Source organism: Saimiri boliviensis, chromosome 14 (assembly GCF_048565385.1).
Source record: "Saimiri boliviensis isolate mSaiBol1 chromosome 14, mSaiBol1.pri, whole genome shotgun sequence".
NCBI lineage: Eukaryota > Metazoa > Chordata > Mammalia > Primates > Cebidae > Saimiri > Saimiri boliviensis.
This window is the reverse complement of record NC_133462.1, coordinates 51,861,182-51,876,549: the sequence shown is the minus strand read 5'-3', so window position 1 is coordinate 51,876,549 and position 15,368 is coordinate 51,861,182. Positions and strand designations below refer to the sequence as shown.

Below are 15,368 nucleotides of genomic sequence, written 5' to 3'. Positions count from 1 at the left end.
TCTTTTCCTTTAAGACCCTCTTAGAGATTTACTTTTTGTATTAGCTAGTTAGATATGTTAAAAATTAAGTTAATACTGAGTTTGGCCAATATGGTGAAACCCTGTCTCCACTAAAAATACAAAAATTAGCTGGGTATGATGGCACATGCCTGTAATCTAAGTTACTCAGGAGGGTGAGGCAGGAGAATTGCTTGAACCCAGGAGGCGGAGGTTGCAGTGAGCCAAGAACACGTCTGCACTCCAGCCTGAGTGACAAAGCAAAACCCTGTCTCCAAAGTAACAGCAGTAATAATAATAATAATAATACTGACTCAAAATAATAATACTGACCCAAAATAATTTATTTATGCCATATGACCTGAGTTCTTCTTTTTGAGACTATGAACTTTAATTTTCTTAGAACTTTAAACATTCATAAGAAAGGTGGGTTAAATTGAGAAAATTAGTCTGCCCATAATATTAAAAAATTTAGTACTTCAATTTAATATATTTGGTAATCCTAAAAGCATAAATGAGAGAGTTTTTGTTGAATGTTCAATGTGAAGCTGATGTATTTAGATTTACAAACGTGTTTATATTTCATAATCTGAAATAATTGTTATCTTAAGAACTTTACTGGAATACTACTCAGCAATAAAAAGAAATAAACTGTTGATACATATAACAGCTTGTATGAATACAGACAGACTTGCTAAGTTTAAAAAAGTCAATCCCAAAAAGTTACCGACTATATAAATCCCGTTTATATAAACATTCTTGAAATGACAAAATTATAGAAATGGAGAACAGATTAGAGATTGCCAGGGATTGGGGATAAGTAGATGAATTTACAGATCTCAATATCCTTGTCCCACAAAACTATGTTTACAAGCAAGCTGTTTTTCAAACCAGCAGCCAATCAAAGATCACCTACTGCTCTTTGTTCTTGTATAGAACAGTCGTCTCTTCTCACCTTATTTTATTATTATATTTTATGACATTAATATTTTGGAAAAGTGCAAACAGATTGACTTGTAGAATATACTGTAATCTTGATTGAATGCTATATAGATGGTGATATATACTTTTGATTAAATATTATCAGGACACATATTATGTTAATTGGTCCTATAATTGGTGATACTCTGTTCACTTTTCCCTTTGCTCCAGTTGTAATTAAGAAGCACTATGTCAAGTGATACTTTGACATTAAATGTATATTGTTTGCCTGTAGCATTCCACCTAATAGTTTTAACATCTATTGTTGATCTATGCCTGAATTAATTACTGTATTGGTTGTTACATTATGATAATTTTATGATTTATTATTCCTTTTATATTTCTTAGCTGGCATTCTTCTGTAAAGAAAAGCTTTCTTTCTCTCCTTTCCCCTTAATGATTAATACTCTAGACTAATGGATACTTTTTTTTATTCATTGTGTTATAATTCATTATTGTTACTAGTCTTTTTTATACTTACGTGAGCCCGAATTTGGCCAGTGATTATCCCCTTCAAGCTGGCTTCTATATCCTTTTGACATATTCCCATTGATCTTTGAAAAATTTTTTATTTGTGACATAACCAAACATTACAGATTCACTTTCTTCTTTCCCTGCCTCTGACCTGGAACCAACCATTTTCTGTGACGCCTTGGGTTTATATTAATGGGAAATGTTATTTGGAAACCATGATCTGGGGATAGATGTATTTATTGCTGCTGCTTTGGTGTTACTGCCAGGCACTTTTTATAAGTTCTTACTGCTGTCTCCATAGGATTCTTCCATATTTGAATCTTAAAATGAAATCTGTCCCAGCATAGTGCACTTCTGGACTAGAGTCAAGTTGTATTGCCTCCTGTGCCTGCCTTAATCTGGCTCTGCTGGCTGAGATCCTTGTCTGTCTGGATTATCTCAGCATTCATTGTCCATTCTCAGATTAGAGTGCCAGCCGCATTTGCACACTGTGGTTTTGTGCATTCTTCAGGATATATTGTGGCAATCCCCAGCCATGTTGATCATTCTACCTGGGCAGTCCTCATTACCTCCTGGTTATAAAGTTAAATGGCTTTTGAGTGGTTTATCCTAATCCCATTCTTGACATAAACCGTGTTATTTTTAGGGCATGAAATGCGTTGTACTATTATTGTCACTGCATTTTATAGTTGACGTATTGAAGCACAGAGAAAATAAGGAATTTGCCAAAAATGACCTAGTTTTAGTAAATGGCAGAGTTGGGATTAAACCCAGGTACTCTGCTTAAATGGTCTTTGCTAACCTGTGCTGCTAGACTGTAGGATTTATGTGGGGAAGTAGTAGAAGACCTGAAAAGAGTGATTGTTTTAAGATCTTAAAGAACATTAATATTATTTAAGTAATCTTGGACTTGTTTGGTAGGCCTTGGGAAGTCACTGAAGGCTTTTGGCAAGTGTCCTATAGAAAGGTTAATCACTTGTAGCTGTGAAGGACTGTGAAAGCAAGATTCCTGGTAGAATGCTATTCTTGGGCCTCTCTCTAGAGATCTAATGAATCAGTCTCTAAGATTTGAAGCCAGGGAATTTGTTATCTTTTTGATGATCATCCATATTTGGAATGACTGCTCTAAACTGTTTCCTTTGTGCACTATATTCATTTAACTACTAGTATGCAATTCCTGTATGTGTCCATCCAGGAGAGCCACATTAAATGCCCTTAATTTGCCCTTTGAAGTTACGTATAGTCCAGATGAAGCCGATGAATCTGCTCAGGAGCCATCTCTTTCATCTGTCTGGGTCTTGCATTTTACTAGATGTTTGGGCTGTACAATTTCTTATTTGTGTTAAGTTTGCAGTAAAGCTTAGTATCAGTTTGTTTTAACAATGTCTTGGAAACACTTCTTCGTTGGGTACTATGATTACTAAATTTACCAAATGCAAATGACAAGATGTAAACCAGATACTCATCTACTTGTACATAAACAGATGAAAGAGTACTCTCAACTACTTCCTTGTCTGTAATATTTGCTTCCTAAAAATTTGGGTAGAATTAAATAGCAGCTAAATCAGTATCATTGTGCTGATAGTCACATGCTAGCCATCATACTTTTTGACTTGCTCTCTATACTTCATTCATATATCTAACCAGGGAGGTCCAAATAAAATAAAAATACCAGTTTTGTGCCATCAGTTGTTTAACCATATATTATATTGTTAAGATTTTGAAACTCTTCAGAGAGGTATTTTGAATCTCATGCAAGTCACCCCTCTTGCCAGGGCAGCCGCATGCACAGTTCCACCTGGGTATAGCAGAGTAGCAGCGGCACTCTTTGGTCTTGATTGTGTTTAATACAGATTAGATATAATAGCAGCACGTCTGCAACAGCAATGCCGTAATCTTCTTGTAGGTTACTACTAAAATATTTGCTGTTCAGTGTATATTCCTTACCTGTATTTTAAAAAAATCAATTGGCCATAGATACATGGGTTTATTTCTGGACTCTCAATTCAGTTGCATTGATCTCTGTTTTTACACTAGTACCACATTTTCTTGATTATTGTTGCTTTGTAGTAAGTTTTAAAATTAGGAAGTATAAGTCCTCCTACTTTGTTCCTTTTCAAGATTACTTTGGCTATTGTGAGTCTTGAGTTTTTTTGTGTGTGTTTTTTTTTTTTTGAGACAGAGTTTCTTTCACTCTTGTTACCCGGGCTGGAGTGCAATGGCGTGATCTTGGCTTACCGCAACCTCCTCCACCTCCTGGGTTCGGGCAATTCTCCTGCCTCAGCCTCCTGAGTAGCTGGGATTACAGGCACACACCAGCATGCCTAGCTGATTTTTTGTATTTTTAGTAAGACAGGGTTTCACTATGTTGACCAGGATGGTCTCGATCTCTTGACCTCGTGATCCACCCGCCTCGGCCTCCCAAAGTGCTGGGATTACAGGCGTGAGTCACCGCGCCCGGCCGAGTCTCTTGAGTTTTAATATGAATTTTAGGATCGGTCTGTCAGTTTCTACAAAGACGCTTCTTGGCATTCTGATAGAGATCACATTACTTTGTACACCAATTTGGGAAAGTATTGCCATCCTAGTAGTATCTAGTCTTCTATCTATCAATATGGGATGCCTTTCCATTTATCTTTCATTTCTTTCAACAATGATTTTTAGTTTTCAGAGCATAAGTTTTAGACTTCTTTTAATGTATTGCAAAGTATTTTATTCTGTTTGATTGTAAATGGAATTTTCTTAATTTCATTTTCAGATTGTTTATTGTGAATATATTTGTTTAGAAACAAAATTGCTTATTGTAGATTGATCTTGTATCCTACAACCTTAGTGAACTCTTTTACTGGTTCTAATTGTTTTAGCAGATTCCTTAGGATTTTTTATATGTAAGATCATGTCATTTGCAAATAGGGATAGTTTAACTTCTTTCTTTCTGACCTGGATGCCATGTAAGATATTTTTTCATTACTGCAATTTGAGCAGTATTATTATTTTACCAGAAAAAAATATTTACTCTCAATATGTGGTTTTATAAAGGTTTCTAGATTCTTTGGGTTATTTTTTATTTATTTTAAATCACTGTACTATGCAAAATTGTGCTGTAAACACCACAGGAGTTATGAGAAAAGCTGGTGAGATCACTGTTACGTTGTTTTAAAATATCAGGAATCTAATAAAAATGGTGGTACAATTTAATGGTTAAAATATATATACATACTGTAATATGTATGGCATTTCATTTGGAAAAAAGCTGTTTTCTTATGGAAGTAGCATTAAAGGTCATAGCACATGAGTTACTGTGAAGTGTCCTGTCTGAAATAGGACAGAAAGTGATAACACCAGAGAACATTATAATACCAGATGAGGAAGATGAGGGTATAGTTCATATTACACATGGTGAGCTGAAGTAAGTGGTAGATGGCTGAGATGTGTATGCTGATGTGTATTCCTACATGTCTCAGTACAGCTGTGAGTGATTTTTTGCATTCACCTAGTGTTTCTGGTGAACAAAGCTATGCATAAACAAACTGCAATTCATGTTATACTCAGATTGTTCCCTAATATTCCATTTGCATTGAAGCAAATGTGTATTTTCAAAACAGAACCATTTCTGTCAAATACTTGCTCCTCTAATTGCAAAATGAAAGCCAACCTAATTCAGCTTGCAAAAATTTGCTTTACACAAAATTTATCCAGAAAATTCCCTCTAGTACTAAAAGACAAGAACATTTAAAAATATCTGAAGGAGTTATTAAAGCTTACACCATCTAAATTACATTTAGATGAGTTACCCATAAGCTAAAAGCTAGAGTTAGATGGCAGTATCTAAGATGAAATCTTGAGAATCGATGGTGTCCTTGTTTTCTTTCTCATAATCTCTTTAACTCGTCTTAGTACTTATTTATTTGTTCTGGGAATCAGTTTTAGCTTTGAGAGACAGGAGGACAGTGCTTGATGTGTTAGCAGCTAGTAACCCCTAGCTTAGCTGAGCTGAGGACAGTAATAATACTATGGTAGTAATAGCAAGATTTTTATCTCTGCAACCTTATAGTAAAACTGTCTTGGTTTAAAACTGGATTTTATTTTAACTAAATTCCATTTTAAACCAAGATAGTTCTATATAAGCATGTCTTTGGATTGGAAACCTTGGTTTTAGTTTATTCTTTAATTGTCAATATCAGAAGCTTAGAAATAGTAATTTAATGTGTGGTAATTCAGCACATACTTCTTCGGCAGTAACAAAAGATTTATTGTGAAATACTGGGGCCAACATGGAGGAACGGCAAGCGCATGAGCTTTGATAATAGACGGGTTTGAATCCTGGTTCTAACTCCTACTAACTCTGTGACCAAATGTAGATACTCACCTTGAGATTTCCTAGTTGATAAAATCATATATCACCTCAGTAGGGTTGCACATGGTGTTTTACTTTTATCTTCATGTAAATTAAAGATAAATGAAACTTATGGAAAACTGTTTATATAAACAAATATGTAAAATATTTTCTAAATTGGAATAACTTTGAAAACCTATAGAGTATAATATGAATATGTGGTATGTGCCATTTTAGCAGAATAACTAGTCCTTCATGTTCGTGATAAGTATTGTATTTCCTCTTAAATCCCTGTGGGAGTACTTGGGTATAGAAGGCATTCTAGCCACTTCATTAGTCCAAGACCTAAGTTCATTTTAGGATTTTTTTTTTTTTCAGTTCTGTGTCTAAATCTGATGCAGGAATAATAAAAGCTATGCAGTAGTAGAACTTCTATCTTAATTTATGAGACTAAGAAACGTCTTATAACACTTAAAAGTTTTTATTTCTTTAATAGGTTTAACCTTCATTTCTAATACATAAATGTAATTTATATTTTTGCTTAGACTCCACTGGTTGGAGATGATACAGATATAATCCTTGTACATAGATATAGAACCTAATGGTGGCCTTTGGATGGTACTTCAGCTCTCACCTGGTAAAGTCCCTGGGATTCCACATTCCCCAAATCCTTTTCTTTTTGTTGAAATGCCAAGTAGCTCTCCTGTTTTTTCTTCCATAACTAGAATTCCTAGTGCTGCTCTTAGCTGTCATGCTGTGCTCTGCCACCTGGTGGTCGCAATGTACACTGTTATTTCTGTTGCTGCGGCAGTTGCCTCCTACTGCAACACTGGGAGTCAAGGTGCAGAGGTTGGGATTCAGTCTGCAGGAGTGATGTTCAGTGATACGGGCTCTGGAGGCAGAGTTCTAAGTTTGAATCCCTAGACCACTGCCTCCTTGCTGTGTAACCTTGGACAGGTTATACAGTTTTCTTATCTGTAAAATAGGCATAGTAAACATATTGTACATATTTCCCTTATTGTTAAATAGTTTAATATATCATAAATTACTCATTTTGATTGGATATTGTTTTCTTTTTGTTATATAATATAATAATGGTTATTTTTATTCATAGAGCTTTTTTTCTCCTCATGTATTTGTAAAACAGATAGCCAAAAGGAGTCTTAAGAGTACATGAATGATTTTGTGGTTCTCGAAATATTTTTCCACATTTTTATCCAAAAGCATTGTGCTTTTTAATGCTATGAAACACAAATTTACTAATGCTATTAAATACGAATTTACTTTCACCCATAAAACATTGTCTAGGAACCAAATTGAAAAAGACAGGATTCCTGCTCTCCAGGGCTGGAGTATAATAGAGAGGATACATATAGATGAATGACTGAAGAGAAAGGCAGCAACATTGTGAGTCTGAAGGAGGAACTGGGATAGTTAGACAGTAGCAATGTAGAAAATATTTCTTAAGAGGAGATAGAATATGAAAGTATGGTTTAAATTTGAAATAATTATTGACACTAATTTTTCTGTCTTGTGTGTTATGTTCGTCATTTCCAAAATGTATTGTTTTACTTTGTAACAAAATAACCTAACTCCTGCCAACTGCATATGGTAGAAAGAGCACATAGGTTTGAACAAATTGCTTAATTGTCTAAACTTCAGTTTCTGCACATATAATATGAAGGATACTTCCTTTAGAGAGTTTTGAGGATTATAGAAACTATATTTTATCTGTTTTCTCCAGCCTTATTTTAAAAAATATTTGAAATGAAAGAGCTAATATATTAATAAAGTATTTAGTACAGTATATGGCACATAAGTTAGACTTAGTAAGAAGGAGTCACGATTGGTTTTTTGATTGCCAGTGTTAAGCATTCTGCTTCATACAAAGCATCAGCTTTCCTGTAAATACTGCTAAGTTTTCTAGAGGCTGGAACCGCACCTCCTAAAGGATCAGAATTCACTTCCTCAACCTCCAGAGTAAACCCAGCTCTTAAGTCTTTTTAGTAACCAATAGGCTGGCTTCTTTCCTTCCTTTCCTTTCTTCAGCCCCTGCTAGTTGCCAGGTACCATGTTCGATGTAGGGAATAGGACGATAACTGAGATAACGTCCTACACTGTCTACCTGGAGAGAGAGAGTCACGTGTCAGAAAAATCAGTGGTTCTCAACCCTGGCTGCTCATTAGCATCACCTGGGGAAGCTGTTTAAAAATAACAGTGCTCATGCCATACTTCAGATAATTTAGAAGTTAATGCAAGCAGAAACAATACTGTGTAGGACCCTGTACTCATTGATAGAATGAGTGAGTCTTTTGATTGGAAAGAGAATTGGAAAAAGCTTCACAATTAGAGTAACATTCAAACCAGTGACAAAACTTTGTATTGTTAAGAGGACAAAAAGCCAGGGCATAAAAGCTTGAAAACTGGTAGCCGATTGGAGAAGGAAATGGTAGATTATAAGGATAGACTAACAAGTGCAAACCAGCTAATAAGAAAGAAACTTTACCTCTGTTAAGGAGTTCAGATTTCATTATGTAGAAAATGAGGTAGACTTCATGAGAGAATGATAGATGCAGTCTCTGATTTGGAAAAAAACCATCTAGCCACTAGTTTATAACATTGTCAAAAAAAATTCTAGATGGAATTAAAGTTACAGAAAAAATAGTGGATAATATTTCTATATTTTGGAGTTGGAGAAGACCTTTATAAACATGTTGTCAACTCCAAAGCCATAAAGGAGAACATTGAGATTAACAGATTTTACCAAGTAAATATGTAAAACTCTACAACAAAAGGTACTCTAAAGTTGAAAGTCTAGAGACAAACTAGGGCAAAGTATTTGCCACCGAAATGACAGAAGGCTAAAGTACCTAATATATAATGAGTTCTTACAAATCAGTGAAGAATAGGCAAAAGATTTGAGCAGGTAGCTTTCCAAAGAAGCAATACAAATGGTTGCTAAAGCACATAAATGTATACTTATCTTCAGGAATAATCAGGATTGTAAAGTCAAACAAGAGTGAGATCTTTTAAACTTTCATGTTGATACAGATTTTTAAAAGTGAATAATATCTAATGTCAAAAATTTGTAGAAACAGGCAGGCTGATAACATTGTTGGTGGGCGATAAGTTGGTATAACCTTTCTAGAGAGTAGATCAGGTGTCCCCAAACTTTTTACACAGGGGGCCAGTTCACTGTCCCTCAGACCGTTGGAGGGTGGCCACATACTGTGCTCCTCTCACTGACCATCAGTGAAAGAGGTGCCCCTTCCTGAAGTGCGGTGGGGGGCCGGATAAATGGCCTCAGGGGGCCGCATGCGGCCCACGGGCCATAGTTTGGGGATGCCTGGAGTATATTAACGGTTATCTATCAAAGCTTAAACTGTGGTTGTCCTTGGAACCAGTAGCCACAACTAAGAATTATCCCTGGGGAAATACAATGTTATAACATTGTTTGTAATGCCAAACAGTGTAAATGTATACATACTTGATAGGCGTTAAACTTTTTTGTAGGAATGTATACTAGACTGAGGAAACCACTGGGGGAGGGGCATTTTATGTACTTCTGTAGTGTTTGGGATTTTTAAAAGAACCATCTGTAGTAGTTTTTGTGTGTCCCAGATGAATTAGATGAGGACAAAGCTGGAGGCAGGAAAGTCAGTTCAAGAACTTTTTTTGCCTTGTTGAGGTGTGAGAAGTATTTTGGTCTGAATTGGAACTGTGACAGTTGATTGAGGAAGAGGGAAGACTTGAAAGATATAGAATCTATAAACTTTTACTATGTGGATGGGAAGAATGAGGAAAGACCATCAAAGATGGTTGTGAAGTTGGTAAGTTGTATTGCTGAGTAAGCAACTATGACATTAAAAAAATAGGAAAAACAGAAAAAGAAGCATCTTTGGAGTCAAAGATAATGAGTATCTTAAATATAGATCCTCAATAAGTATTTGAATAATAAATTAGTTTGGGTCAGTTAGCAAATCTTTAGCATGTACAATTTATGCTTCCTTATTAAGGCTTCTGTGGTTTTTCTTTTGCTTGTTAAGAGATGTCATTAACATTTCAAAATATATAAACAGCAATTTCTAAGTATAATTTTAAAACTATTTTTTCTTGTTTTATATTTTCAGAGTGCACATTTGGCCATGATAGATACCCTCATGATGGCTTACACGGTAGAAATGGTCAGTATAGAAAAAGTAATTGCGTGTGCTCAACAGTATTCAGCTTTTTTCCAAGCCACGGATCTGCCCTATGATATCGAGGATGCTGTCATGTATTGGATAAATAAGGTAGGATTTTACTCACTTGAGTAAATTGCATCTCATAGCCAGAAAACACGAAATTCTAAATTGTACATTGTCATTTCATTACTCTTTTTGTTTTAAATCAATGTGCAAACTTAGTTGTAAAATATATTAAAACTTTTTAATTAAAAAAAGCTTAAATGATGAAAATAGATTTCTCTATACTCAGCAATATTTATAATTACTCTTTTTCTTTTTTTGAGATGGAGTCTTGCTCTGTCAGGCTGGAGTGAAGTGGTGAGATCTTGGCTCACTGCAACCTCCGCCTTTCAGGTTCAAGCAATTCTCATGCCTTGGCCTCCCAAGTAGCTGGGATTACAGACATTTGCCACCACCCCAGCTAATTTTTGTATTTTTAGTAGAGACAGGGTTTCGCCATGTTGGCCAGGCTGGTCTCAAACTCCTGGCCTCAAGTGATCCACTGGCCTCGGTTTCCCAAAATGCTGGGATTACAAGCGTGAGCCATGGCCCCCTGCTAATATTTATAATTACTCTTATTGATTTATCTAGTTCATACCAGATAGTGACAAAATTCAGAACACTCCTAATAGTGAACTATACAGTGAGTATTCAGTAAATACTTTTTGAATTCATTTCAAGAATGAAATAATTTTCTTTCATTCCAGTTAGAGGATTCTTAGGTTTGCTTGACCAATTTGCACTAGATTGAACTGATTGTGGATTTCTCTTCTTGGAAATTTTTATGGAACTGTGATTTGTGCTTTGAAGATGCTTAAATTGTCAGCTTATCACTCCCTTTGCCAATTTGAGTAGTTAATTTGTCTCGATCCACTTTCACTTGCAATTGTCACCCAAGAGAAAATTAAGCCTTATTTGAAGACAAGCACTAAACAGATTTAAAAGAAGTTATATCTCCATGTATCCTTTCTTGAAAGCTTGCATGAAGCTTGTATTAAAAAGCTAAATGTAAACACCACTATTACAGCTATCTTCATTATCCATAATATCAGTATCATTGTAGAAGGACTGTTTAATACTTTGCCGCTCTGGAGTTCCTTTATTTCTTTATCTCCAGTAATCTTTTCCCCACTCCTTCTCAGCTATAGAGAATCACAGTCTCATCCTAGACCTGTTCATCTTGAGAAACTATGCAACCTTCACATCTCGTTACAGACTTCTCATTCTTGAACAATTTCTCCTATCCTCCTAGCTCACTTGCTTTTAAGTATTAATTTTTAAAATGTTCAACCTCATTATGACTGCCAAACCATTGAGCCTATTAATTTCTCACAATCTTACTGGATTTCATATTTGTCCATCTTGAACTTAGATTTTTGTAAGTACCGTTAGTTCTTAATGTTTCCCCTTCCCTCCCTGTTACTCATTTGGTAACAGCTCAGAAGGTTTAGCCCAGTTACCCATTTTATTTCTAATCTGCACTTGCAGAGGCAAATATTGCTGGAGAAATTTCCACAAGGAAGTTGATTTCACTTTAAGTTCATAAGCACAAACTTCACATGACACTCAGCCACTCACTGCTAGTCCAACAAATGTGTCCCTAAGTTTGCTTTCCCATGCTTCATGACAACTATTTTACCCATTTTCCTCTAATTCTCAGACCTTCTGTAACCCTTTTCCTACTACTGTCAGCTGAATTTGCCGTTTCTTTTCTTGAGACCTTTAGGTGGGAATTGTCTTGTTTTTATTCTGGCAAATCTGTAAACAGTTTCCCATCAGCACTCACTGCCTTTCTTTTGTCCTTCTCTTAGAATGGAGAATTTCCCCCTTCACATCAAATCTGAGGTTCTCTACTACTTCCCTTTTTCATGGTCATTCGTCCTCTGCTTCAGTTCTTACATTTTAATGTACATTAGAATCACCTGGTGTATTAGTCCATTTTCTTCTTATAACAGAATACCTGAAACTGGGTGATTTATAACAAAAATGGATTTATTTCTTATAGCTATAGAGGCTAAACAATTCCAGGTCAAGAGGCCACTGGTGAGAGCCTTCTTGCTAAGTGGGGACGCTGCAGAGTCGTGAGGCCACACAGGACATCCCATGGCTGAGCGTGTTAGCTGAGGTCTGTCTTCCTGTCTTATAAAGCTGCTAGTGATAGCCCGTTAATGCATTAATATGTGAACTGGGTCTGCTCTCATAACCCAATCACCTCTTAAAGGTCCCACCTTTCAATACTGACACAGGTGAGATTAAGTTTCAACATGAATTTCAGGGGGGGGTGCAAATATTGAAACCGTAGAACCTGGGCACATGTTAAGATGCCTGATCTGAATGAAGTGTCTAGGGTGGAGCTGGAGAGTCTGCATTTCTAACAAGCTCCAGGTGATACCAATGCTGCTGGTCTGGGACCACACTGTTATTTGTTTACTCCCACATTGTCTGACTCTTGCTTCCTACTGAATCATTCTCATAAGAATACAGATTTGGGCTGGGCACAGTGGCTCATGCCTGTAATCCCAGAACTTTGGGAGGTCAAGGCAGGCAGATCACCTAGGGTCAGCAGTTCAAGACTAGCTTGGCCAACATGGTGAAACCCTGTCTCTACTAAAAGTACAAAAATTAGCTGGATGTGGTGGCAGGCGCCTATAATCCCAGCTACTCAGGAGGCTGAGATAGGAGAATTGATTGAAGCTGGGAGGCCAAGGTTGCAGTGAGCCAATATTGTGCCACTGCACTCCAGCCTGGGCAACGGAGCAAGACTCTCTCTCAAAAAAGAAAAGAAAGAATACAGACTTGGAAGCCAGATGCAGTGACTCATGCCTGTAATCCCAGCATTTGGGAGGCTGAGGCGGGTGGATCACCTTAGGTCAAGAGTCCAAGACCAGCCTGACCAACATGGCGAAACCATGTCTCTACTAAAAACACAAATAGCCGGGCATGGTGGCACACAGCTGTAGTCACAGCTACTTGGGAGGCTGAAACAGGAGAATCACTTGAACCCAGGAGGTGGAGGTTATAGTGACTCGAGACTGCACCACTGCACGCCAGCCTGGTCAACAAGCAAGACTCCGTCTCAAAAAGAAAAAAAACAACAAAAAAAATCAGACTTGCTTTAGTGTCTTCCATCCTAAGAAACAGAACTTCCCCATCCAAATACAACCCTATTTCTCCATACAACAGAGCCTCTGAAAAGTTGTTTGCTATTTCTTTATCCTACTGTCATCTCTTTGCCATACCCATTCCTACCCTGAAATTGTTTCCGAGTTGGTCAGAAAGGCAAATCCAATCAATATTTTTTCTGTCCTTAATTTAAACTCATTCGTTACTTCTAAAGCATGAACCACCCTCCTGCAGTTTCAGTAGAAAACCCAAGGTGTTTACCAAGCCTTCCTTACTTGGTGGGATTTGAACACCAAACTCTGTCTCCCCTGTAGTGGCAGTTTCTTTGGCTTCTCAGTAGTTGTCTTCTCCTTGCACTTCTTAGAATCTTTCCTGTGCATGCACAGTCCAGGGTGCAGCCAGGAATGCAGATTTTGGGGCCCCCCCATTACCTTTCCTAGAATATTCCTCCTCAATGTCTAGCTACTCTAGCAGTGCCATATTTCTCCCTTGATTCCTCCTGCCAACCACACTACAGTTTTCTCCTTGAGTTCTAGTCACAGTGCACTGTTAAAGTGGGGGTAAGGCCACATAAACATGGATTTCACTCAGTGTGTTTCTTTCTTTCTGAAGTTGAATTCTTTCTTGCCTCTGCTTGCTCTTGGTTGCTCACCAGTACCTCCAACAGATGCATTATATATTTTGTCCAGAGTTTATCAACTCTCTCTCTGCAGGGCTTAGTGTGATGCCTGCTATTCCACTGTTACAGAACCAGAATTCTAGAAGTATCTTTTCACAGTGCAGCTTGGATCATGTGATTCCTTTGCTCAGAACTCTTCAGTGGCTTCACTTTACCCTTAAAATGAAACATAAAATGTATCATGGTTTGCAAGGTACTACCTAATCTGACCCTGTGTACTCCATACGAGGCACATGGCCACTGTTCCCCTTTCTGACCTCTGACTTCATTCCCGCTGTATGACCTTTCTCACCTCTGAGCCATTGAACATGATGTTTCCTATTCCTGGGTAGCTCAGCTCCCAGCTTTCTGCATGGCTTAGTGCTTCTGCTTCCATCAGCTTGGATAGCACTTTTTCTTGACAACCTTATCTAAGTGAAGTGCTCTATCAACCTTGGTTTTCTATACTCTTAACAACCTACTTTTTTATAACACATTTCAGACTTTCTACCCTTTAATTTTTAAAAATCTGTCTTCCTAACTAGAACAGTCTGTGTGAAGATAGGTACAATGTACTTTTTATTTCCAGTGCCTATGATGACCTTCTTTGTTCTCTTCAGTTCTAGTGTCTAGACTAGCACAGTGTTTGGCGAAGAGATGATATTTAATAAACACTGACTAAATTAATAAAGAGAAGAGATAGTTTCAGCCATTGAATTAAGTTAGACACTTTAGAACTTTGGAAATCTCAGAATTAAGGAAATCATGTAACTAGGAATGTTCAGCACCATTATGCAGTCATAGCCACCTCATTCCATTTTCAAATTAGGTTTAAAACAATTTGATTCAACCTGAACGCAGTGTATTTTTTCCCTTGCTCCATTCTACCAGCCCCAGTGTTATTTTTTATTCTCGCATTATGACTTCACCCTTGCCTCTCAGATTTAGTATATATTTTCTCCTTCTGGCTCTTGTTTTGGCTCATCCTAACCCAGTTGCCTTTTTTCCTGGATAGTGCATTCACAAGTATAAAAAAACCTACCAAAGACAAATGGCAGTAACATGGCTAAAACAATTATCAGTGTAGTGGCCAAAATGAATTTAAACTTAAAAACAGAAAAGCACAGTCAGAGAACATAAGATAATATAGAATGACTGAATCATGCAGAGGTACACAAAAATTATGAATATATTAACCTTATATTATTTGGCTCTACCTCTGTTTCATATCTCATTTTGTAACTTCTTTGGGTTCACTGTGTCATTCTATTACTTAAAAATGGCAAGTATTTTTCCTACCACAGGGCTTTTGCTTATGTTTTTTCCTTTACCCTTTGGAATGCTGTTTCCTCTACTTTTTCTGTAGCCAGATTGTTCTCTTTAAGATTTCAGCTTAAAGTTACTTCTTCTTTTTTTTTCTTTTTCTTTTTTTTTTTTCCCTGTTCTGAGGCAAATGAACCAAAAAAGTTACTTCTTAAAGAAATTGTCTTAGTCTGTTTGGGTTGCTATAACAAAATGCCTTAGCCTAGGTAGTTTATAAGCAACAGAAATTCATTGCTAGAAGTTCTGAAAG

The 15,368-nt window shown here is 36.8% G+C and overlaps 1 protein-coding gene across 4 annotated transcripts in view; it reads left to right on the top strand.

Annotated features, from left to right (window-relative positions):
* Positions 1-15,368, top strand: part of CAMSAP2 (calmodulin regulated spectrin associated protein family member 2) — a 113,308-nt gene that overhangs the window by 51,157 nt on the left and 46,783 nt on the right. For all 4 annotated transcript variants that reach the window (XM_003938251.4, XM_003938250.4, XM_010348844.3 and 1 more), the window contains exon 3: positions 9,919-10,080. In XM_003938251.4, the coding sequence (XP_003938300.2) occupies positions 9,919-10,080 (162 nt within the window). The remainder of the gene's footprint in view (positions 1-9,918; positions 10,081-15,368) is intronic.